The 25423-nt window shown below is 41.3% G+C and overlaps 2 protein-coding genes across 2 annotated transcripts in view; one reads left to right on the forward strand and one right to left on the reverse strand.

Annotated features, from left to right (window-relative positions):
* Positions 1 to 3825: 3825 nt before the first annotated feature.
* Positions 3826 to 8898, reverse strand: cep57l1 (centrosomal protein 57, like 1). Its single transcript, XM_085382837.1, has 11 exons — positions 8726 to 8898; positions 7229 to 7400; positions 6904 to 7083; positions 6671 to 6792; positions 6411 to 6524; positions 6229 to 6306; positions 5963 to 6052; positions 5797 to 5868; positions 5460 to 5719; positions 5180 to 5324; positions 3826 to 4370 (listed from the first exon to the last, which is right to left on the reverse strand). Exons 1-11 carry the CDS (start codon positions 8744 to 8746, stop codon positions 4164 to 4166), a joined length of 1461 nt encoding a protein of 486 aa, XP_085238963.1. The 5' UTR covers positions 8747 to 8898; the 3' UTR covers positions 3826 to 4163.
* A 1886-nt stretch (positions 8899 to 10784) lies between these two features.
* The window catches only part of sesn1 (sestrin 1), a 73624-nt gene continuing 58985 nt past the window's right edge, over positions 10785 to 25423 (forward strand). The window contains exons 1-2 of the mRNA XM_085382835.1: positions 10785 to 10873; positions 12124 to 12443. Of these exons, the coding sequence (XP_085238961.1) occupies positions 12165 to 12443 (279 nt within the window). The 5' untranslated portion in view covers positions 10785 to 10873; positions 12124 to 12164. The remainder of the gene's footprint in view (positions 10874 to 12123; positions 12444 to 25423) is intronic.

Below are 25423 nucleotides of genomic sequence, written 5' to 3' on the forward strand. Positions count from 1 at the left end.
GCCCAGGAGTAGACTCAAATCCCCTTTTGAGGTTGCTAAATCAAACATGTAGACAGCTGGTGAATAAGGGAGCAGCTGTCACGACCATTTATATTTAAAGAAAACAAAAACGAAACCAAAAAACCTAATTTGATATATGAAACGCATACTAGTTTTATTTATAGCACCAAGACCCAACAATGATACAGAGAAAACCTCAACAATCGGGCGCTGTTGAGCAAGCACTTGGTGAGAATAGGAAGGAAAAACTTCCTTGTCAGTTCTCCCAACCCTGAATGTTAATTGTTGACTTTAGAAGTGAGCATAACGGAAGCACGAGCCTTATTTCAGTATATATGCTGTATATTTAATCAGGTCTTTGGTTTGTGTGGGTCTCTTTAAATTGACAGTAGATGCAAAATGACGAACACAATAACTTTGCTTATAACAATATCAAGACTTTCTGTCAACATCTAACAGTCTGAACACATTGGTTTCTGTTTAAAGCTTCTGCTAAGGTGAATTAATCCTGCTTGTTTTCCATGGGTGGATAAAGATCTTTACTGAGCGTGTGCATATTGAATTTCAGCATTCAGCTTGTTTCTGTTTTGAGAAACTGAGAGTTACGCTGTTACGGCAGTTTTCTATTTTCATACTTTAAGCGAGGTGATTGAGCACATACCCCAAAATGTTACAAATAATCTGGAACCATAAAATTTTTAATTTGTTTGTCTGAGAAACTGTTCCAACTTTCGACCAGCTTCACCTGCTCCTTTAGGTGTGTTGCTCTCGGTTTACTTAAGAGTCTAGTGGAAAAAGTACACTCACTGACACACATGCTTTCTTTGTATTGCCCATACAGGATCCACTCCAATCCACCCTGCCCAATCCCTGCTCTCAATTTTCATTTCCTTGTGTATCAGGGGCTCATGACCTACTGTGAGGCTGATGGGTCATAAAGTGATTATATGGATAAGAAAGCAAAAACAAAATGTGCATAAAGTTCATTCTTTCACTTCTTCAAGACACTAAAAACCTCTTCAGTGAAGCAGCTCAAGGTCAACCCTTAAAAAGTTAGTTAGAAAATCACTGTGGACTGTATACAGACAGGAGAAGCAGACTCCAGTGGAGCCATTATCCACAAATGGAGAAAATTTAAAACAGTGGTGAACCTTCTCAAGAGTGATCGGTCTACCAAAATTAGTCCAAGACCGCATCACTGACTCATCCAAGGAAGTCAGAAAAGAACCCAGAAGAACATCTAAAGAATTGCAGACCTCATTTGCGCAGTTCTAACATTATTCATTATTCAACAGTATGAAACTGACCGGCAAACATGGCATCCATGGGAGAGCCCAAGTAGAAAACCACTGCTGACCAAAAAGAACACAAAGGGTCATGTGACATTTGCCAAAAAAACAGATGATCCTCAATTGATTTGGGACAAATGCTGAAGCTTTTGAAAGGTTTGAGTCCCGTTACATCTGCATAAAACTAACACAGCATTTCTTAAAAAGAGCATCATAGCACCAGTCTAATATGGTGGTGGTAGTGTGATGGTCTGGCTGCTGTGCTGCTTCAGGACGACTTGCTGCCATTGATGGAACCATGATTCTGCTCTCTACCAGAAAATCCTGAAGGATGATGTTCAACTATGAGTTCATGCCCTGAAGTTCAGCTACACTTGGGTTCTGCAGCAAGACAATGATCCAAAACACACCAGCAAGTCCACCACTGAATGGCTTAAGAAAAACAAAATGAAGACTTTGGCCTAGTCCAGTTCAGATGCTGTTGCATGACCTTAAAAGGGCAGTTAGTGCTTGAAAACCCTTCAGTGTGGCTTAATTAAATGAAACAATCCTGCAAAGAGGAGTGATGTAAAAGACTCATTTCTAGTTATTATAACTGTTTGATTGCCGTCCTTGTTGCCAAGAGTGGCACCAGTTATTAGGTTTAGGGGCAATAACATTTTCTTTAATAATTTTTACACAGCCAAGTAGGTTTGGACCATTTTTCTTTCTTTAATAAATGAAATCATCATTTAAAAACTGCACTTTGTATTCACCCAGGCTGTCTTTGTTTAACATTAAAACTAGTTTGATCTGAAAATTAAAGCTGTGAAAAACATGCAAAAAAAAAAAAAAATTTCCATAGACCTGTGTGTAATTAGTTTTACACTCTTGCAGCTCACTGTCACACTGTCTTTGAACGTATATACAACACAAAGCTGAGGTAACCTTTCTCAAAGTCTCCAAAAATAACCCAGTATGTCATAAAGTATAAAGACTGACTAACACTTGCTTAATGACTGTGTTAACTATTTTTATCATTTCTAACATTGACTGTTTGTGTTTCACAAGCAGCTACAAACCTTTGAAAAAGCAGCAGGTACAAAGTGTACTGTATGTCACGTACCATAACCTGTGAATAAAAACCAATGTTTCACACCACCACCCACCAGGGCGCACAGTTTCTCGGGTCATAGGAAAGTTTTGCTTATGTGGTAAAAACCGAAGCTCTGAAGACAATCAGTGAGCATGTGCACACTCAAGACTCACGGTCCGACGGTCTACGCTCTCGAAGAAGCTGTGTGTTTATTTTTGTCGAGCAGATTGTTATTTTTCCAGCGGCCCTGGCAGAGAGGCTGTTCCACAACCAACGCGATAATGGTTTTGGTCAGTTAAAAGCAAAATCAGCAGCCCTATACTTACTCTTTTCAGGGGCAAACACTGTGTTGCTCTATCAGGAACATCTCTGGGCCTTTTACTAGAACGTGGAAAATCCCCCCACACACTGGGAGATACTACTTTTGGATTTTTCCTCTCTAAAATTTTAAGAAAATACTGCAGTTGGAGCAACTGCTAATCAGACAAAGAAGGGTTGTGTAGTCACAAGGTATCAAAGTTGCAGGGTCAGGAGAGTGGGTGGAGCTGCTGCATAAGTGGACATGGGTTGGGTCTCTAGCTAACCTGATTGTTGTGTCCAGTCATGCTGTGTAATCTAATATGGGAGGACAGAGAAACAATGCATTAGGTGTAGTCTCTCCTCTCTTGCAAACACGAGCTCAGTGCATTGTTTAACCATGCAGTGAACTCTGCAGCATGCCAAGAATACCAAGACCGAGCAATGTTAGTGACATAATGAAATGAATGCAGTAATAAACAAAAGCAGGTATCTCTTGAAAAAAAAAGTCTTGAAAATGTGCTCATTTCAGATCCATGTGACTGCATTACACATCTAAAGTTACTTTAGAGTAGATCAGAACTTCTATTCGTGTATTAAACTTGATGACAGAATAGCAAAAAATGTTGACTAAGGCCCGATAACGAGGAGATAAGTTGAGGAATGTTATGAGGCAGCTTCACATGTGGTTATTTTCCCCATTATAAGTGGCTGACTCAAATAAACAGCACATGTGTGTGTGCAAAAGGCATGCAGCAAATTTGCCAAGTCATCTGACCAGCAAGCACTGGAGAACAGAGCTGTTTCAGCTGTGCAAAGGAAAAAAAAAAAAACTGTGTGTGGCAACAAAAAAATGGGTTTCTCCTACATGCATACAACTAAAAACCCACATCCGTTTTATCTGTGGTCAGGGCTCCATTTATTCAGCTGTTCGACCTGCTGCTGTTCGGGGTGCATTTGATCCCTCTCGATTATACGCAGTGGGGAGACTGGTGCTGCCAGCAACATTACAAAGTTAGAGTTCATTTATCCATCCAATAGCACGACTTGCCAAAGGTGAAAAGCTTCTGATTTAAATATAGAACAGGCTCCGCAGTGCCATCTAGTGGTTGTACATAAACAGTGACAAACATAAATGTAGAAGAAAAATAAACCTGCAATGTGTAGAAACAATAGCCTTTATTAAAAATAAACAACTATGATTACATAAAAGTTAATCCAGCTCATTAGCTCCTTATGGCACATGACTCATTAACATTACTTTTAAATTGGGTTAAGATCATGGTTCACAAACTACACCCTATGAAGGACAGTGTATGTGCAATACTTTATTTAATAAGCACTGTGTAGAATGCCTTATTTCCTCTCCAATTTGTTACTAAAAATGTCCAGAGGTCGTCTGAAGAGCAGAGAAAAAACAAACAAACAAACAAACAAAAAACCCCACACATCATCCAGCTGTAACATCCAGGTCTGCACGCCGAAGGTCTCACTGAGAAAAATCACGTTTCCCAGGAGAGGTCGTCCTGTTTGAGGCTGTTTCTGAACTTCTGTGTCTCTCTGAGAAGCTGCAGGTTTTTTTGAGTAGTCCTATCTGTCCTTCCCTTCTTTTCAGTCTTAACGGGAGAAGGAGCAGGTGGCTTGATCCCACTCAGCCTTTTGGCTGTGTGCTCCTCAGGAGATGATCGGCACTGGGCCAGTTTTTGGATCTGTGGAGGGAGCAGAAAACATCATACATTTGGATCTGTTCAGCACAATTATACACTGCAATAAGCTGCTATTACAAGTCGATCCATCCTCTGTTGAAAACGACAGGATTGTTTTTGACCATTTGTTTATAAGTAGACTTTAATTTATTCAAGCATACATTTCTCTTCTGTTTATTAAAATGTCAGAAATAACAGGAGAAGTGTGTAAATTCTTCAGTGAGGTAATACCAGCTCCACTTAACGACATGCAGCTAAAAAACTGCTTTAAATACATAAAAATACTTTTCTAAAAATATCAAATTAATTTGTTTGAAAATCTCAAAATAATCTTATCACTATTTTTAAGTGGATCTAATGCACTTTTTTTTTTTTTTATTACTGGACTCTGCTTCAACTTTTGGCTCTTACTCTCACAAGCAGTGACCACAGAGGATGGATGCGCATATTTGATTTGGCACAGATTTTTACCCTGGATGCCTTTCCCAAATGCAACTTCCCAGAAATCTGTCTCCCCTCCTGGTTTTGAACCAGACATCTTTTGCATGTAACGTGCACATGTTAACCACTACACCATGGAAGAACTGACTTTTACAGACATGGAATTCATTATTTGAAATTTTGCTTGATATAGGCATTCACCATTGACAATTGGTGGGCTGTCAATGGTGAATGCTTACTGCTGTTTTAAAGCACTTTAAAAGATGATTAGATGATTATTTTCAATGCATCAGATCCAGTTTCTCATTGTGTTACCGAAAATTGTTACAAATCTATCCCCTTTAAGTTGTACCAACTTATAGGTCACATACCATCCTCTGGTGTTTGCGGAGCTTGGTGATCTGAGATCCTTTATCCTCCATCCTGGTGACCAGCAGCTCCAATTCTCTCTGGAGGTCCTGCCTCTGCTCCGGATTTTGAGCTCCATCGATCTGACGCACCAACTCCTGATGCTCACTGACAAAGGTGACAAATATAAAACGACTTTAATAAAAGGTTCACTAATATGTCCAAAAAACTCTGAATAAAGAACTTAAATTATGTTAAATACGCCTTCATTCCTAATGCAGCTCACTGGTTGGCACTACTCACAAGCTCATCTGTCCCAGCTCGTCCTGCAGAGCCAGGAGCAGGTCGGCAAGTGAGCTTAGCGATGGGTCGACGGGCAGCCTGTTAGGCTTCTCTGATGAATCAGAGGAAGATGAAGAAAAGTCCTTTTGGAGGTTTTTCTTCACTCCGCAGCCAGACCTGTGGTGTGCACTCACTCGCTGGCACAGCTGTGGCTGGTGGTGCTTCATCATGTGAAGGATACTTTGCACGTTGGCATGAACCGAATGGCTTGGGCTCGTCGACTAGAGACGGGAATGAAAAGAATCAAAGTAAGAACAAACAACAAAAAAAGAAGTGCAGAAAATTATAAGTGACTTACTGTTCCTGCAACAAAGGGCATTTTCTTGTGCATCGGGCTCTTTGGTAGCAGTTCGGCAGGTTTAGAGGTTTTCTGAGGAAGAAGACAGCTCTCATCACCTCTACATCCAAAGAAATCTCCTTAAATAAATGCCTAAAATTAATTTTTATATCGGTCAGAAAAGTACCCTTATGCTCTTTTTTGTTTTCTTCTTTGGCTTTGTCTCTTCAGAAGTTGGCAGAGATGGTCGAAGGCTGACATCAAACTCTCGTTGCAGCTGCAGTAGTAACAGCAAATCAATGCTTCTTAAGAGTATTTAGTCAAATTTGCCAATCAGCAGCTTTATTGTTGAATATGTGCTGAAAGTTGTGGCGTGGGCAATTTAAAAAAAAGTTGTGTCTCTAGTTAGCATTTACTTGTTTCTTAACAAGTGCAATCCAAAAACTGACTAACCTCCTCCGCCTTCTCCTGCACGAGTTTACGCTCGTGCTCTTCTTTCAGCAGTTTCTGCTCCAGGATGGAAAGCTTCATCTGAAAATTTATCACAGCGACACACCCTGAAATAATGAACTTTTGGCGATAAGCATTCTGACTAATGAATTAGAGATAAGCAGCATTGGGAAACCTTAGGTTACCTCTGCCAGAGTTTGGGTTCTGCTCAGTTTGAGACACTCTGACTCGAGTTTTTCCAGCTTCTCTCGCTGAATTTGGCTGTTTGAGCTGCTCTTTTGCTCGCTCTGCAGAGAAGCCTTGAGGGGAGTAAAAGTGGCAGGGGGAATATGTGGTTTTTTATGTTACTTACATCCAGAAATGTGAGAAACAAATAGGTGATGATCATGCTTATAGCTGGGATCTACTTTCAAATGACTTTTTGATTCGTAGTATTCTGAGCTACCTGATTTTCCATTAGAGCGCTCCTCTCCTTTTTGGCATTTTCAACCATTTTCCTCATGTAGTCCAGCTGCTTCTCGAGAACCTTACAGCGAGCTTCTGCAGACTGCAGTTTTGAGTCCAGTTCTGTCATTATAAAGCAGAGAACAAACTAATCAATCAGTTAAATGGAGTTGCCAGATCATAGTGACCCACAGTACCCTGTTTCCTTGTTGCTTTCTATTCTTTGTCGCTTACCTCTCCTGGCAGAGTTATCCGTCCCAGGCAGGCTGGCTGCTGTCTGACTGTACAATGTTGTAACTTGTGGATGCTTTTGAGCATCATGGGAAAACTGCTGGTAGCTCTTCTCTGCTTGCGTCCTTTCCAGCTCCAGCCGCCTAATTTTCTCCTGAAGGGTCTTCAGTGCATCAACCACGGCTGATGAAGAGTAAACAACAATACAAAGACATACTAGGTAACTGTAAAAGAAAGCAGTCTGCCCCCTCCCCCCTCAAAAAACTAAACAAAAACAAAAACTTCCACTGTAAGAGACAAATAGCTCATGATAATGAATGCGTCATACCTTTGCTATCAATATTTGGTCTCCTCTGGGAAACTGAGCTGCTGGCCATGTGTGTGCCCATGCTGATAGAAGAGTGTGCATGGGGCTCCGGCTCTCGTGAAGGTTTCACTATCCTGTCTGGTGGCTGGTAGTAGCTTCCAATGTAACTGTTCTTGGAAGGTGAGTCTAAAATCTATACACAACAAGAGGAGGTTGTTTTGGAAACAAATGAATATTTTCATTATCAATAAAATGCCAAGTTTGTAAAATTATAGACAAAAAATGTAAGTGTATACGAGTCAGATTTTTAACAATTTTGAACCTTGAGAATAAATTTGAAATGCAGAGACTAAAATCAGCTCCTGATTACCGCACTGTGAAAAAAGAGAAATAATTTTCTTCTTACTAAAACTGGTTTGGATGTGCAGTTTGCAGAAATATTGCAATTTTGCAACAGTGTGCTAATGGTAATAGTTTCATTTTAAATTACAACATTATTCCTAAAGTGCACAGCTCAAAAACAGGGAAGTTAGTTACACTTCACACTTCAGGGAAATTAATCTGTTTGATTAGGAAGGATAAACCATTGCTTTGCTACAAATGAAAGTGACAACAGGTGACTGCCTTCAACATCATAGGTTAAGACTTGACTTCATTCTAAAAATGAGTATTATAGATTATTATAGAGACGAGTTGCTATCCCAAGCGGAGAAGTTCAAGTATCCTGAGGTCTTGTTAAGACTGATTGATGCAGTGTCTGCATCACCGGTCCATTGTGGTAAAGTGAGAGCTGAACATAAAAACAAAGCTATTGATTTACCAGTCAATCTACATCCCCACCCTTACCTATGGTCACGAGCTCTGGATAGTGACCAAAAGATCAGGAGGTACTCAGAATAGAGCCTCATCCACATCGAAATGAGACAGCTTAGGTGGTTCAGAATGCCTTCTGGGAGAGGTTTTCCACGCATGTCCTACTGAAAGTTAAAAGGATGCCCTGGGGGACATCTCTCAGCTGCCTTGGGAATATCTCGGTGCTCTCAGGCCTAGATGAGCTGATGAGGAGATGTGGGCTCATCTGCTTAGGCTGCTGCGCCCACGACCCCGTTCCCCCTTCACCATGAACCGTCTCTGTGGTTTTTCGCTTTTCCTCATCCATATATTTGTTTAGTAAACAGTAAATACTGATAAAAACTTTCTGTTTTCGGTGCAATTTCCATGCACTTGCCACACAAAGTAAACAGTAACCGAATCAACAAGCGTTAATCGATTACGCAACTGTACCCCAGTACAGCCAGCTTTCTGCAACAAGGAGGCCGTTTGTAGTCCTAAAAGCTCCACAACAGCAAACATAATGTATTTACAAACACCACCCACTGCATGGACCATTGGCTCCTTTAGGTAGATACCCGTAAAACAAACCAAAAAGATGGTTAAGTGGCAACTTGGCGAAAGTAAACAAGACAGCGCTAACGCGTTAGCCACACCTGCTGCTAACGGCTGATTTACGGACGTTACCTGATCGTGGTACGTCTCCATTTTGCCCTACAGCAAATGATGAGTGCTTCCAAACTAATCATGCGTCTGTCTTTAACGATCCGAGGCTACTTTTATAAGTTAAAATGACTTGTAAGACACCAGCTAACTGACTCCAGCTGTCCTGTCACCAAGAGACAGTCCGGGCTTTTTAAATTTCCCTCCTCTTTGCCGCCCTCCACACTGTGGTTCCGCCTGCGCACTCTTAGTTCCTCCCTCCCCACCAGACTTTTCTCTGCTGGTTAAGAAATATATTATATTTCCATATCTTTTGCTAATTAAATACTATAAGGGTAAAAGGAAACTTAAGCTTGTCCTTATACTCATTCTTTACTCCAACATTCTAATTTACTTCACTGTTATTTCAGTTATTCTTTTTGGGTTTCAGTAGACTGGCATAACTACTTTGAGCTGTATATGACAATTTTCGAATTTTTAAAAATCCGATTATGACACACATATACGTGTCACTTAATTTTCTTTGTGGAACAGTTTCCAGTATTTTCAGCAAACTCAATAAAGACTGTGACCTTTTGGTGATAAGTATGGCATTAGACAGGCTCACCTTCTATAGACTAAAATAGAATTATCCTTTAAATCTTATTTTTTCTTGCTGTTCCCTTTAGGGGTTGCCACAGCAAATTATCTGCCTCCACCTCATCCTATCTCTACCATCGTCTGTCATGCCAACCACCACACCATGAACGTTGACTGTGGTATTCCCAATGAAAATCTTGGCATCTTCAACTCTGCCATTCAAGAGGTCTCTCTACCATCTTTTAAACCTCCCCTTTCACTCTTGCTGCTATCTTTCTGTCACAAATCTCCCCAGACACTTGTTTCCACCCACTTCACCCTGCCTGCCCTCTCTTCTTTACCTCTCTGCTGGGGTGGATTGATGGGATTTCTGGGTATGTGCAAAGGGCCCATGTACAGTTAGGGGCCTATCCAAGATGCAGATGTTAGTTGTCAGAGAGGAAGGACAACAACAGGAATATTATACTTACATACAAACATAGTATAAAAGATGAACAAGCTCTAGGTGCTACATTTTCCATTTAATATAAGGTACCCTAGAGTGTTTAATGATGTTGTATTGTGATAGTTGCTTTTCATTGTTTTGTTAAGGTACCATGCTCTCCATTTCGAACTATTCTGTGTACACGTATGCACATACAATGATTCTGAACTTCTTTTTAGATGCAAGGTATTTAATCAATTAACTCTGCAAGGATGCACAACAGGCAACTGGTAAGATGTAGGTGGACTTTTCAGTTATCTAATGTGTGGCCTTTCACTCACTTCATCTAAGTCCCCAGGTCAGTATGGCTGGAATGCATGCTGCACTGACCACTGCATAGCCACACACAGCCTCCAAAATACCAACACAATCAGTAGGCTGGAGTATGTACACGATAAACTGATTTGTGTCTGCTTGTTGACTTTTTTATGTTTCCCCAGGTTGTGGTGAGTTAATACAATGTCGTTAGCACTGTAAGTCAATCACACTGTCAACATTTGCACATGCAAATACTCTCTTGCAGCAATAAGCAGCATGTGTGACAGTCCTCCTGCATTACTATTTTTTTCTCATTTGCAACAAACACATTTTTTTTTTTAGTTTTACCATACTTGAACTGAGGTGCATGGCACTTCGTTCTTATGTTGAGATTGATATTTTAATGGTATGGGCTGCATCAGTGTGCAGATTTTTATTAAAGTTAAGAAAATCAAATGGAAACATACAACATATCCACCTCTTTATGTCTTTCTGCTTGTCTGTTATTTCTGATAAACAAGTGAAAGGGGGGCTGCTGCTGCTGAATAAGTGGATGATGGGAGATGTAGTTGCTAAGCGCTACAGTCAAATAGAGAACCTGGGCGGATAAAGAATACAATCCCCATAAACGCTTCCCCCACGAGCACAGGAAACCGCCCACCAACCAATCATCTTCCAGAACCTCCCCGAATGAGTTCGGCTTGGGCTGATTGGCTAATTTGCCCTGCCAATCAAACTTTTACCCTGAAGTTGTTACCTCCTCTTGTTTCTACGCTGGAACCAGCGTTACTGGACAGTGCGGAGGCAAGTCGTCCTGTAACAGGAGAGAGACACCAAAGAATGTGGATAAAGTGAGTGTTTTAGAATGACACTGTTTGGTTTTCAGTCTCAGTGAAAGGTTCGTGTGTGGGAATTTTTTTAAAGAGCGGCGGTGGGTGCTTTAGTGCCGTCTTTGTTAACGGGCAGCTTGAAAGCCCTGGCACGAAGAAAAGAGAGATAAACAAGCAGAGAGATTGAATGGATTTCACTGACACGCCGCGTATTCTTCCTATTATATGCCAAGTTAATATCAAAGTTAAAAGCCGTTAAACCGTAAACCGGTGTTAGTATTTGCAAAATCAAATGCTGTGGCAGTGAATCTAATTGCTCTGACTGTGTTCAAATCCTGTTTTGTTGTTTTGAAAGTTGCTAACAAAGATTAGCAGAATCGTGTGGATTTAAATCACGGATGCAGCTATTGCTTTTTAAATCTGTTTAAAACATGTGGTTAAACCTCATTATATTAGATTTTCTGCAAATCTGAGCAGTATATCTTCAGAGAACTATTTGGCTATATGCTGAAATACATGGTGTGATGATATGCTTTAGATGTGTAGTTGATTTATGCACCATTTTGAGAAGTTTATTTAATGTTTAATCTTAAACTGGGGTTTAAAGACAACAGGAAGGAAGTGCAGTGATATTTAGAGGTGTTAGTGACCAGTGTTTTGTGCCAACTCAACTTTGCAGTTGCTAAATGTTCAACGATGAAGTGCTAAAGAGATTAATAATTTATAATTAATATTTATATGTAATTTTTTTTCTTGTCAAAAAGGGAAACAGATATCAGCAAAAACATAATAAACAGTGGCACCATCTCTTCTCCACAGTGTTACATTACACACTGGTACAGTACTGACATAAAGTTTCACACCCTTTCTTAGGGCAGTAATGTGGTATAAGAATGGAAGTATGGAAGATGTACTTCTATTGCTCTTCCCTGGTGCTGAGAGAGACATTTTTGTTTTCCCTGGTAGAGCAGGGGACCCATGAACCGAGGGCCATAGTCCTTACAACAGTGGCTTCAGTTTGATGCTGTGTGTCACTCACCCTCTCTCTCTTTCCCTACTCCCCCCCCTGCCAAAAGCCAAAAGTCCATTAGCTGTAATATCCAAATTATGGCAAATGAATTCATGAGATATAGGGTGATATATCTGTGTCTTTTATAAGTGGTTCATGTTATTAGTTGGAGTCAAATTTCTCTGATGCTACATCTAAAAGCATAATGCACTTGCATTAACAAAAAGGTGATGCAAGCCTTTCCTGTCCTGTTTATTCGTAGCCTTTTGTGAGACAGCACAAACGGTAGGCCCGCATAAACTGATGGAGGTGCAGGACCAGGAGTCTGTGGGGAGATGGGACAGGCTGGGGAGCCGGGATCCCAGCTCCAGAGCTGATGCGATAGAGAACATCTGCCAGGAGGTCATGCGGAAAGTGGAAACCATTGGGCCCATACCGCCGGTGGCCCCTCTGTCCCTGGCTTCAGGGAGTCCTCCAGGCAACGATCTGAATGATATCCTGGCCCATGTCCTTATGCTCACCAGACGGTGTCCCTTTGAAGATGTCAGGGAGCGTTGCTCTCAGCTTCTGCGAAACATCCAGGTAAGAGAGTCGCGGTTTTATGATGGGGAACTGTGTTGCATTACGCTGCACCCGACTGTGATATGTCCTCTAGAGCCAGTGTTTATTGTATTGATCTGCAGCCATCTCCCTCTCTTCACCTCTTCATAAGCATTGCAAACACTGTGGTTTAGTAAAAAGCTCAGTGTGACCGCTGCATGGTTTGTCAAAGGGATTACAGTCAGTCACACAATGATACACAAAAATATAGCTGTCCTAACCTTTCAACACGCTGCCAATCATTTTTACGGTGAGATTTAAACTAAACAGATAATCACTGGTTGATTAAGATTTGTCTTTAGCATTAAAGCTAGACATAAGATTTAAGTTTTTTTTATTGCAGAATTTGAAAACAAATTTCTTTGGCTCATGGCTTACACACACTGAGATCTTCCAATAAAAATATTGACACTGCACATACTGTATGTGGGCTTTCTCAGAGAGTTAAGACGTATTTACTGAAAATAAGTAATGCTCTCCATTATTAACAAAACACAGTGTGACACAGCATTTTTGTTTTCACTTTGGCTTTTTTTTTCTTTTTCTTTTCAAGTCCGTTAAGTCTGCCTGTGTTGATTTTTAAATAAATATCCTGGTCATTGTTGTGTAGCAGGTGGCAGTGAATTGAGAAAAAAAATATTATATTGAAGCTGTCAGACTTGGACATGGATACATGGTACTCAGTGAATCCTGAAAACAAAAATCTGTCGGAGAAATGCGCAATGGTGGATGGTGGGGGGGGGGGGGGGGGGGGTCCTTAAAGTTAACAGGAGAAATATAGATAAAATTAAATAAGATTTATTAGACACACAGTTGGGAAATTTACATGTGGTATATGGTAGCAAAAGGGATAGAGTGGGAATAAAATAAATTGATGCAGCCATTAAAAAAACTTGAAACAGTAGAAGAAAAATGTACACAGTACAAGGTAGAAAGAAATTTAATCTAAATATAAGTGAACAGATAGTTTCAGATGCCTACTAAGAGCAAAATGATATAACGAGTATGACTGAAAACTATTTCAGATTGAAATACATCAAATACAAAGAACATTTACTGACTGAGCATTAGAATGGGGAATAAAAGTGATTTAAGTGACTTTGATCGAGGCCCAGGCTGGCCTGAGTATTTCAGGAACTTATGATGGACTGGGATTTTTTTATTTTTTTATTTTTTTCCACACAATAATCCCTGAGGTTTAAAGACAATGGTCTTAAAAAGAGAGAATATCGAGTGTGAGGCACTTCTCTCAGAGCTCAGAGGAGAATTGCCAGAATGCTTTTAGCTGATAGGAAGGGAACAACTGAAGTAATCACTTGTTATAACCAAGGTGTGGAGCAGCAGAAGAGCAGACAAGTTTGCATTACTGTTTGCTAATAGGAGGAAAATGTGGTTACAATTACCACACGGGCTCATCAAAATTGGATGATAGAAGATTGGAAAAAGTTTGCCTCGTTTTATGAGTGTCCATTTCCGTTCCAACATTTGGATGGCCGGGTCCGAATTTAGCATAGACGACATGAAAGAATGGATCCATCCTGTCTTGTATCAATGGTTCATGCTGGTGGTGGTGTGATAGAGTTGGGGATACATTCTTGGCACAGTTTAGTCCCAACTGAATATCCTTTAAACACCACAGCTTACCTGAACATTGTTTTTGACCATGTCCATCTCTTTATGACTACAGTATACCCATCTTCTGATGGCTGGTTCCAGCAGGATAACACGCCATGTCAAGTCATCTCAGACTGGTTTCTTGGACATGACAATGAGTTCGCTGTACTCTAATGGCTTCCACAGTTCTAGGGGGATGTGCTAGAACAAGAGATTCGCATCATGGATGTGCAGCCAGCAAATCTGCAGCAATTGTGTGATGCAATCGTGTCAACATTGGGCAGAATCTCTGAGGAACGTTTCCAGCACTTTGTTGAATTTATGCAGAATTTATGTAGTTCTGAAGGCAAAAAGAGGTCCAGTCCAGTACTTTTTAGGTGTACTTAATAAAAAAGTTGGTGACTGTATCTGTAATACATGTATATTTATAATAAATATTGTGCTGGGTTTATTTTGTTTTGCCACTATTAGCTATAGAGAATGAAATATTACACTTATCCTGGGTCTACCCTTGTGTTTGCTGTGGCCTGTTCCACTTAATGAGTCCTGTAATAACAAACAAACACTAACCCCAGTAGCTTTGGATGGCCTGACATGTTGTTATTCTGAGGAAATGGGGTGTTTGGCCGTGGCTTTAGTTCCTGTTTGTGCGGAAGTGTTTTTTGAAGATGGAGGCGAGGGACAGGCAGAGATGAGAACGGGAGAAAGCTGCTTTGCGGGTTTAGCTGTCTACCACGGTACGCGCTGTCTGGTATTTCTGAATTATGCTAAGCTGCATTTGGGCACAGCTTGCCAAAGGTTGCATTTATGAGCCCACAGTTAGCTGATGTAGCTTTGGTCCCATGGTGGGAGATCCCTCCTGACACTCAGACAGCCTTTAATTCCAGCAGATCCGCTGATTAAAGACAAAATCTTTGAAAGCACAGACAGTCTTTTCCTCGTGTCCTCTAGAGGAGGAAGGCATCCTGCTTAGTGAGAATAATGTACTCTAAAACCCACATGGGTCACATAGCTGTGGGTTGGAGCAATTTTCTGCTTGTTTGTTGCCATAATGAGCACATCTTTCCTGAGCATTTATCAACCGTGAAAGTAACTCCGGTGATATTATTCAAAGGATGATATGTGCTCTTGTCTGTAGATGTAGCATGAAAAATTATGATAAAAATAATTGCAATAATGCCTAAGAAGAAGGGAAAAAATATTGTGTGTTGGCACAATTCTTTTGCTCATACCTGTGCACATAGATAAGAAGTGTACTGGAGAAGTTATACTCTAGTAATGGACAAGGGCATTTTCTTCTGTTTTAATCCTGGTATCAGACCTTCCACTAATTGTTGAGGAACCCATGTAGCAAATAAAAAGACCTTTTTTTTTGGTCTCTAACTTTGCCTCACTTTCTTTTTTTTTTAATGCAATCCCACTTGGTGTTTGTTCTTCCTGACTCTGCAGGCGAACTGACTTGCAGGCTTAAACATTTGAGCTATGATGTTGGTCTAGTATTCAGGGGTCACAGGTTTGTTGGCAAAAATAGGGTGATATGCGTACAGGGAGGGGTCGGGTTCCCTTGCGAGGGTCTTCTGGGTAATTGTGAGTCAAAATCGCTTACCAAAACAATTCTGCAGCGTGGTCTTCTGGGGCCTTTGACTTGGCATTCGGCTGCTGAGCTTTATTGATTTCATTTTTATGGGAACCCCAAAGTAAAGATGGGTATGCTACCAAACACACACATGCTCAGAATTAAAGAGAAACGATAGTAAGTGTGTATTCTGAGTCTGTCAAAGGGGTGGGCAGACTCTGTTGGCCGACTCTCTCTCTTTCTCTGGTCATCATGTCCCCAAACTGGATGAAAGGAACCCAGTCTTGGATGGCTGAACAGAGACGGAAAGTTGTTTTTTTTTTTCTTTCTGTGCTTTGCAGTTACACCATTGTGTTAGCCCTTTACCCCTACTTGAATTAAGAGCTAGTCTCAAAAGATCAACCTGTTCTTGTAATTTAGGCCTGTGCCTCTCAGATTTAACGACACAACCTGCACCGTGCGAGAATTAAAAGATGGAGTAAATCAGCGGATGAAGTGAAGAATGTACATTAAATACCAAGTGGCCTTAGTGTCTCTTTGAATCCAAGTCAGTCTGGTTCTTATGTGTTCAGCTGTCACTGCACATCAGACCTGAAATGTGTGGTTAATAGTCATTGTAAGAGTCCTGCACCTTAGTCTGTTAGTATCACACCTTGTTCTACAACCAACTTTCTTTCTTTTATTTTGAATGTGCAAATCGCTATAGTTGCAGTCTTTTAAACACCCTAGGAGATATTTAATCTAAGAAACTTTCCTTCTATTCATCTGTTATGACAGAGTCATGTTTTTTTGGGGGGGGTGGGGGTGGGGGTGGGGGGGGGCTTTTTTCATAAAAAAGAAATGCAGTCTGTTTTTCTGAGGAACACAGAGGCATTAGATGTTTTAAGCTCCTGAGTGTTTTCACATACTTATTTAAGCTAATAATGGTCATTAGGACTAACTAAGCAGTCTCTCTAATAAACACATATGTGTGATTAAAATGGCTTCCTGGAACTGGCCTCCTCCTAAACTAATGCAGAACATATGGAGTGTCTCTTGGAGATGACGGTAAATATTTAATTATCTCTTTAGGATTGATTTATTCATCTAAGCATAGCTCTTGAACTTGATACGAATAAGCAATCGTAATTGTCAAGTATATGCAGATCTAGCACCTACATCGTGACTTTCCTAAGAGTTAAACTTTGAAGTTGCATGGTAGGTTGATCTCTGACTGATTTCTCCGAGCCTGTGTTACATAATTTTATTTCTTTTTAATTGTGGGTTAGGCTTGTTTTCAGAAGACATGTTGTCTGTGTAAGCCTCTCTCAATGGTGGAATTCATTTGGTGAGGCTATATAAACAAACGTTACTTGTCAACCTTGACAGACAGGTGTGTGGACAGATGCAGTACGGCTTTTCTGAGAAGGCAGGGTCAGAGTCCACTTGTAAAATGTGGCAGAAGTTCAGAGAATTGTTTAATGCTTTTTCATTGCAGTCACAGTGACAGAAAGGTTTGCACTGATCTGTTTTATAAGTCTGTGCATGACTGTGCGTATACTGTGCTGTTTTTTTTGTGTTAGTTAATGTACTGTGTGTGCATGAGTTTGATTGTGAATGCCTGGAGTCTGTGTCTGTCTGCTACCTCTGCTTGCTGTGTAAATATAGATAGTGAGGACCAATGATGAGAGGGCCTTGTATTCTGGTCAGATCTGGTGGATTATGGGTACTCTGTGGTTGAACCAGGGCAAACAAAGTGTATGGTGAGAGGGGGGGGGAGAAAGGAGCAGCCGTGGAAGCAGGCAGTGACCTTTGGCACAGTAACTGTACAGTGAAATGCACCATGGATATGGAGGACGCAATAGAGAAATAAAGCTGTGGATTTACAGCTGTCTGCCAGCTGGGCAGAGCAGTGGGACAGAGCAGTGATAGGAGCTGGGTGTGAATTCTCTCTATGGGGTGTCTTACTGAGCTAGATGAAGCTTTATGGCACTAAAGGCCCTTTGTCTTCAAGTTTTGAGATGATGATAGTGATAATAGCACAATGACATAGCTCCTGCCTTGATGCCTTGACGCTCCTATTGTAGACCTAAATATCATCACTGACTGCTTTTAGTTACCTGCATGAATTGCTCATTGCTTGTACTGCGACATGGCTTATTGGCCGAGTTGTTATTTTAAACACTGGCATCAGCGTTGGTCCAATAGTTCTGTTAATGCATCCTAATGTGAAATCTTGTACCACAATGCAGAGTACAATGTAATAATGAATGCTACCACTATATTGGCTTTCATTTATAAATAGTTGATGTGCAAACTGGGAACCCTAAAATGATGCTGTGCAGATAAAGTGATGAGGGATATTTACCAGAAGGGATTTTTACACAGTTTGAAGATGCCTTCCCCTCCCTTTTCTCTTTCTTGCCAGGATATTAAAAGCCATTTTTAACAAACACACAAGCTCCCACTTTGATCCTGCAGCACAGACAGACCCCCACTTTCAGCCAGTACAGCATGCTGCCGGCAGCACACTCAGGAAGACTTAGAGAGAGGGGGGGCATGTGGGAAATGTGCAACTAGGTCACTGTCAATCCTGTTGTAGATGATAATTTTCCTGTTTTAGCATACATTAGTGGATGTGTGGAAATGCTTTCCTGTAGAATAAGGGGGATTTTTTCTTCTTCTTTCATTTGTTCTAGATAGAGTTTAAACTTCTGCTAAAACATGCAAAGGCTGTATTGTCCTGTCAAAGAGGGAGGGGTGTGTTGGTGTTGTCTTCAGGCATTTGCACAGCATAAGCAGTCGTCATGGTACCAGTGGCATGAGGTGCAATGATGGGATGGGTTAGTTGGCACCGCTACTTGGGGGTGGGGGGTACTTGCTCGTCTGCAATTATTTCTGGACGTGGTATTCAGGAGCTGAAGGGGAGAAAGCGAGGGAGAGGGAATGGAAATAGAAAAGAGACTCTGCCACATTATGATTGCAGCGCACTGAAGGTCAAAAAGAGATGGCGAGAGGGGGAAAAAAAGGACAGCAATAAAGCAATGAGTTTTAATGTGTGGAGAAGAGAGGAGAAGGGGGTGTAAACTCATTATGTCCATGTTTTCATACCTTCAAGTCTTGTTTCGACCTCAGGCTTGTGAGACTACCAAAGGCACTTGTGCCATAAATATGAGTTCAGTCATCCTTGCTGTTGGTATAATGTTGCCAGTAGAAAATTGAAGCTTGCACAACTGTGAATTCATTCTAGGTGTGAAAGATGGAAATTGCAGTCATTTCACAGCTTAGCAACACCTGTCTTAAACAGATTCATCCACAGGGGCAGACCCATTTTAGCAGCAGACTTATCACAGCATGAAAAGCACAGATGTGACTGATCATATAAATGATACAAATTCTTCCCAGGCCCCTCGTGTCATGTATGTTGCCGCACTGAAATAGTTTACAGGGGTATTAAAAGGTTATCTTTAATGACATTATTGCGCTTTCCCTAACATGTCAACGTGGCCGCTGTGAAAAAGATATATTTAGCCTGTAATCTGACAGCTTTACCCTTTGGCAACCTGTTTTTTTCACTGATGGCATTTGACATGTCAAAACAGGTGTGAATAATAAAAGGAACAGCAGCTGAATTGTGCTTAGCTGCTTCAGTTTGATTGGTCTTTTATTGTTCAAGCGTCAACGTCACTTAATGGCTTACTGAACACTTAAATGAGAGAGAGCCATTGTTGAAGTAATCGTTACATTCATAGTTCAAAAATAGTTACAGCAGTGTGTACATGAGGAGGAAAACTGAGTTCTTTCCTGTCTACCTGTCTGTTATGTTGGTATACACCAGGGGTGTCCAACTCCAGTCCCCGAGAGCTACTTTCCTGCAGCTTTTAGATGCATCCCTACTCCAACACGGCTGAATCAGATGGTTGGATTACCTTTTCAGCAGGCCATCAAGTTTGGCAAAGGCCCGGTAACAGCCATTCATGATGAAATCTTTGGTTATTGTTGTAAATAGAATAGAATAGAATAGAATTCAACTTTATTGTCATTGCACATGCACAGGTACAGGGCAACGAAATGCAGTTTGCATCCATCCAGAAGTGCTTTAGTGATATAGATATATTACAATATATATTAGCAATAGTATAGATATGTAAGTATATTACAGAAATGGGTCTATTATGGTATGTTATAATGTACACGGTATGAAGTATGTTGTGAATATGCTATAACTATAAGTATGTACAGGCTGTAGTGAGTACAAGCTATGTACAGGCTATGAACAGGATATAAATATGAAAAACTATACAGAATATGAAATAAATAACTTTACAGAAATCTGAGATATACAGCTATACAGAAATGTGAACTATGGAAGTTGTAAACAGTTGTAGAATTAAAGATTATCGAATGTACAGAATGATTATTTACACAGAGCTATACAGTAGTGCAGTTAAGATAAGTGAGGGTGTAGATAGTTTCTACAGAGGCTATATAAAGTGCTAGTGGTTGTGAGTGGTGGTTCAGTCCATGTTATTATTGTGTGTTTGAGGGTACAGTTGTCCATTGTGGGTGTGTGTATGTTCAGTCCATGAGTTTAACGTGGGTCAGATGTCAGGAGGCAGAGTTCAGGAGTCTGACAGCTGTGGGGAAGAAGCTGTTCCGGTACCTGGTGGTCTTAGTCCGGAGGCTCCTGTAGCGCCTCCCAGAGGGCAGGAGGGTGAAGAGTCCATGTGATGGGTGACTGGGGTCTTTGATGATTTTCCCAGCCCTTTTCAGACACCGCTTCCTGTAGATGTCTTTTATGGCAGGAAGTGGTGCTCCGGCGATGCGCTGGGCAGTTTTCACGACCCTCTGCAACGCCTTCCGGTCCGAGGCAGAGCAGTTCCCGTACCAGACTGTTATACAGTTGGTCAGGATGCTCTCGATGGTGCAGCGATAGAAGTTCACCAGGATGTCTGAGGACAGGTGGTTCTTCCTCAGAGTCCTCAAGAAGAAGAGGCGCTGATGAGCCTTCTTGACCAGCTTGGAGCAGTTGGTCGTCCAGGTGAGATCCTCGGAGATGTGGACTCCCAGGAACTTGAAGCTGCTCACACGCTCCACAGCCGTCCCCTTAATGTGGATGGGTGGATGTGGGTCAGCATTCCTCCTGTAGTCCACGATGAGCTCCTTGGTCTTCTCGGTGTTAAGCAGCAGGTTGTTTCTGTCGCACCACTCAGCCAGACGATCCACTTCCTCCCTGTAGGCGGCCTCATCGTTGTCACTGATGAGGCCAATCACCGTGGTGTCATCTGCAAACTTAATGATGGTGTTGGAACCATCAGCAGGTCTGCAGTCGTGGGTGAAGAGGGAGTAGAGGAAAGGGCTCATCACACAGCCTTGTGGTACACCGGTGTTCATTGTGATGGTAGATGAGCAGTGGTTATCCAGCCGGACATGTTGGGGGCGGTTGGTCAGGAAGTCCAGTAACCATTTGCAGATGAGGGAACTGATGCCCAGGTCTGTCAGTTTCTTGATGAGTTGTGAGGGGTGGATTGTATTGAATGCTGAACTGAAGTCTATAAACAGCATTCTGGCGTAGGTGTTGTTGTTGTCCAATATCCTAGGGCATAATTTTGACAGTATGGGGAATTTAGGAAATTATCTTTCAGTGTTCCTCCTGGATCTCAGGTATGCCAAGTGTGAAATGGTGGGAATGAAAATGAACACCTCCAAATTTTAGGCTATGAATCCAGTGAGAGTGCCCACTTTTGAATCTGTGTGGTGCAGTGCTAGCAACAACATTGGTTTTACCTACAAATATCATATTTCATAGTATAAAAGATGGACGTAGGTATAAAAGAAAGACATAGATGCTACCCGTTGGTTTGTGAAGATGTTTTGAAGTATTTCTGTCTTTGCCATGTTGGTGTTTTTGTATAGCCGATGTGAGAAGTGAGGGGTACTGACAGTGAAACAACTTGTCAATTACAATTCCTTAACTCATGAGAAAATGAGCATACCCTGGATAATCCTTCTATCTGAACTTAAAAACATAAAAACACAAAATTACAAAATGACTAACTGACACATAAACTCAGCAGGAAAGTATTTAGAGAGGTCAAGTCCGAGGACCATTTTCCCATAGATTTCTAAGGCACCAGAAGTCTTTTCGTAACCACAGCTTGACCCCTTGGTGGCTTTTAAAAAGAACGCTTGTTTAAGCCACTGCATCGGCTTCTCTCTACAGACCCCGAAGCTACTCCCTTCTTATATACCGTTCAAAACAAAATGTTTGGAATTCCAGCAAAGGAGGACGTCGTGTTGCTGTGCGGCAGCAGAAACCTCTTTGTATACCATTTCCTCCAGATGTTATCGTGACCACAACAAGGAGGGTGCAGCCAACATGAGGAATTGTACCAATGTCTCATACGTAGCATACATTTCAGGAGGTGTTGTCATCTTATGCTGTGCATACATCAAATATAATGCGTGCTGCACAGTGTGGCTGTATGCAATACGGGCCTTTTATCCCTCACACTCTTGCTCTTCAATGTTCGTCCTTTTCCTCAGACAGGACAGGCTGTGGAGTGGTTCTTCATGCAGCATACTGAGGGGTTGAAGTAGATGTAGTTCCTGTGTTTAGTCACAGGGGGGTGCTCTGTACAAGGTTTTTGGCCTTTTGCTCTCATCTCATGTTGCTTGATGGGAATTTTCCATGTGCTGGGTTGAACGCATGCGATGCTGCACATGATTTTAATTTTTTCCTTTTGTCCTGGTCACTGGGCCTTCATGTGAGGTTGTTTGTGTGTGACATTTTCTATTGTTTATGTTCGTCTATATGTGTTCTGTCTGCCTTTTGAACATGAGTCTGTGTCTGTGTTTACATGTCTAGAGAGTTTTATAGCAGGGAGCATGCAGGATTTTGAGTCATCTGCAGAGCAGGTCACAAAGCATGAATAGCCCAGTGGCTGAGGTCCAGACCTCGGTCTGAGGTGGCCCCTATTAGGATACAAACCACACAGGCTAAGCGCCCGGCTTAGTCAGCTGGAATACAGAAAATATTAGGCACACTTGTTCCTGCTTACACCAGAAAACCTTGCACAACCACTAAAGTGGCACAAATTTCTTGTAATCTTTTCTGATGAAGTAATCTATCATGCAAAAATCTCAACATTTACCAGCCATATCCTCTAAAATGTGAAAATTTGAACACTGAATTGAAGATATGTTGGTTCCAGTGTGTTATTTGTACAGTCCGAAGAAACTTCAGCTTAACAAACTTTAAAATGACTTCTCTAAAAAAGTATTTGAGATTTTAGGCCATCTGGGTGTGTCAGAATAAATGGGGCCAAATGTAAAATGAGTGGCTATTTTTTTTTCTTCCCTTTTTTCTTCAAGAGCAGCTCAATCAGAACTGTGCCACTACCATCTCAGATGTATAGTACTACATTAAGGCTTGAAGGAAACAGGCAACACATTAACACAACCATAAATAATGCACACAAAGGCTTGTTCACCCATGTGCACGTCACCCGATCTTGCAAGTACCTCACTTTTTGAAATATGAAGTTAGCTGTGTCAGCACCTGATGGATCATTTCCCATTGGAGTCATTGTGTGGTGCTGCTCACCGAGCAGTGGTGTTGCTCACCGAGCAGTGGTGTTGCTCACCGAGCAGTGGTGTTGCTCACCGAGCAGTGGTGTTGCTCACCGAGCAGTGGTGTTGCTTCAAGCTTTAACCACTGCCATGTTGGCTCAGGATTGGCTGTGCTGTTGTTTTAGCCTCAGTGGTATTGTTTCAGGCCCAATGTGTAGGGCTGGAGGGTATTGTGCTCTCTTCTCGGGGGTATTGACCCAGGCTGATGTATATGTCCTTGTTTATGTTACTGGCCAGTTTGTCAGCATGGTGACAGTTTCACACTACAGGATCTCCACATTCCCACAGTCATTCACCTCTGACCTCAGCTCTTATGCTCCAAAGTTTGAATGTGTGTGGTAAAACAGCAGACTGAGAGCGAGTCTCCATCAGTGATTGACAAGTAGTGTTTGCAATAGCTGCTTGAGTGGGTTTGCATCATAGTGTTTACTTAGGGTGGAAAACACACTTTGTATGTTTGGCCTAAATCTAATTATGTACCTTCACGTTGGAGGTTTTTTTTGGCTTTTACCCCTCAGCTGTAAAAGGCTGACGGAGTATTGTCGTCACCGTACCGGGCGAGCGGCTGGGTGTCCGGGTGGGTGTCGTGGACTCTCAACTTTGTGAACATAAAAACTCAAGAGCAAGGTGGCGTAGAATTTTCAAATTAATACCTTAGGCGCATATCCTAAAAATCTAGTGCGAGTTTAAATATTGGAGGGGTCAGAGGTCAAATGTTTCAGAAATCTTAAGGAAGTCAACTAGGATTTTGATGCTATAGGTGCATTTAAACATGTGCTCATATGTGTGGAGACAGCAGTTTTGCCTCAGTACATCGTCACAGTGAATTTTGAATAAAGCAGTTTCAATTTCAGCTTTAATTTGAGGGGTTAATCAAAAATTTTGCATGAGCACAGCCATTTATGTACATAATCCCACATTTTCAGACATTCAAAGTTAATTATATAATATGAGAATTGTCTTAAATACTTGGCTAAATGTCCTTTGCCTAGAGTCTAGAACACATGAAGATAACCAAATGTTGTGTTTTCTCCTTTGAGGTGCTCTGCTAGGGGTTTACTGCAGCCACTTTCAGTGCTGCTTGTCTTTGGATCTCCCTGCATCCACCTTTTTGTGTTCTGTATTGGGAAAGCATGCAGGTGTCTGTTAAGATCAGGTGACTGACATCGCTGCTGAAGAATATCACATTTCTTTGGCGTGAGAAACTCTTGGATTGCTTTTGCAGTTTCTTTATGGTTTTTAGCCATTTGCACTGTGAAGCACTGTCTGCGTTTGAACCTGAGCAGAAAGTTTAGCTCTGTACACTTCCCAATCCGTCCGGCTACTTCAATCAACAGTCAGATCATCAGTCAACACCAGTGGCCCAATTCCTTTGTAGTCCTACATGCCCACACCATAACATTGCCTGCACTATGTTTGACAGCTGATGTAGTATGCTTCAGATTGTGAGTGGTTTCTTTTCTCATCATTCTGGTAGAAGTTTATTTTGTTTTCATGTGTCCAAAGAATTATTTTCTGAACTGTGCAGGCTGTCTTAGATGTTTTCTAGGCTTCCTGTTGTTGATTTTAAAAAGCGGTTTGCACCTTGTTGGTAGACCCTCTATATTTCCATTCATGAAGGCGTCTCATGATTGTAGACGGTCTTATGAAACCATGTTGTGGAATTGTTTTTCTAAACCATGGAAATAAGTCTGTCATCAAGCACTTTAGTTGTCTTCTGTGGTTTTTCAGACCTTTTGGTGTTGCTGAGCTGCCCAGTGCATTCATTCTTTTGAAGAATGCATCAGATTGTTGGTTTGACCACTGCTAAAGTTTTTTCTGTCTCTCTCTGATAGGTTTAGGTACTTATTTATTTACTTTTTTCAGTCTAATGATGGCCACTTTCGCTTGCACTTAGGGCTGTGCGATAAGACCAAAATCTCATATCCCTATATAAGAATTCTATCGTCTCGATAACGATATAAATCATAAAAATTTAACATTTTCTGTAAATTCTGTGAATCTCGGGCAGCTCGACTTGCGGTAAGTGTTTCCTTTTTTCTTTTTTTTTTTTGTGTGTGTCCCGTTTGGATCTTTAGCCATCAGAATTGTTGTCTTAAGGCCAAGAAAGATGCCAAGCGGATTTATTTTACCAAGTGGATCATCATGGCCTTGCCATATT

This window comes from Rhamphochromis longiceps, linkage group LG15 (genome assembly GCF_057381845.1).
Source record: "Rhamphochromis longiceps isolate RC_006_pf linkage group LG15, R_longiceps_female_GT1.1, whole genome shotgun sequence".
NCBI lineage: Eukaryota > Metazoa > Chordata > Actinopteri > Cichliformes > Cichlidae > Rhamphochromis > Rhamphochromis longiceps.

Coding starts and splice junctions, on each gene's coding strand:
- cep57l1 (XM_085382837.1), bottom strand. CDS start 8,746: ATGGAGACGTACCACGATCAG. Junction 6,307..6,410: donor GAACCCAAACTCTGGCAGAG/GTAACCTAAGGT, acceptor ATAAATTTTCAG/ATGAAGCTTTCCATCCTGGA. Junction 5,325..5,459: donor GAGCTGGGACAGATGAGCTT/GTGAGTAGTGCC, acceptor CACCTTTGTCAG/TGAGCATCAGGAGTTGGTGC.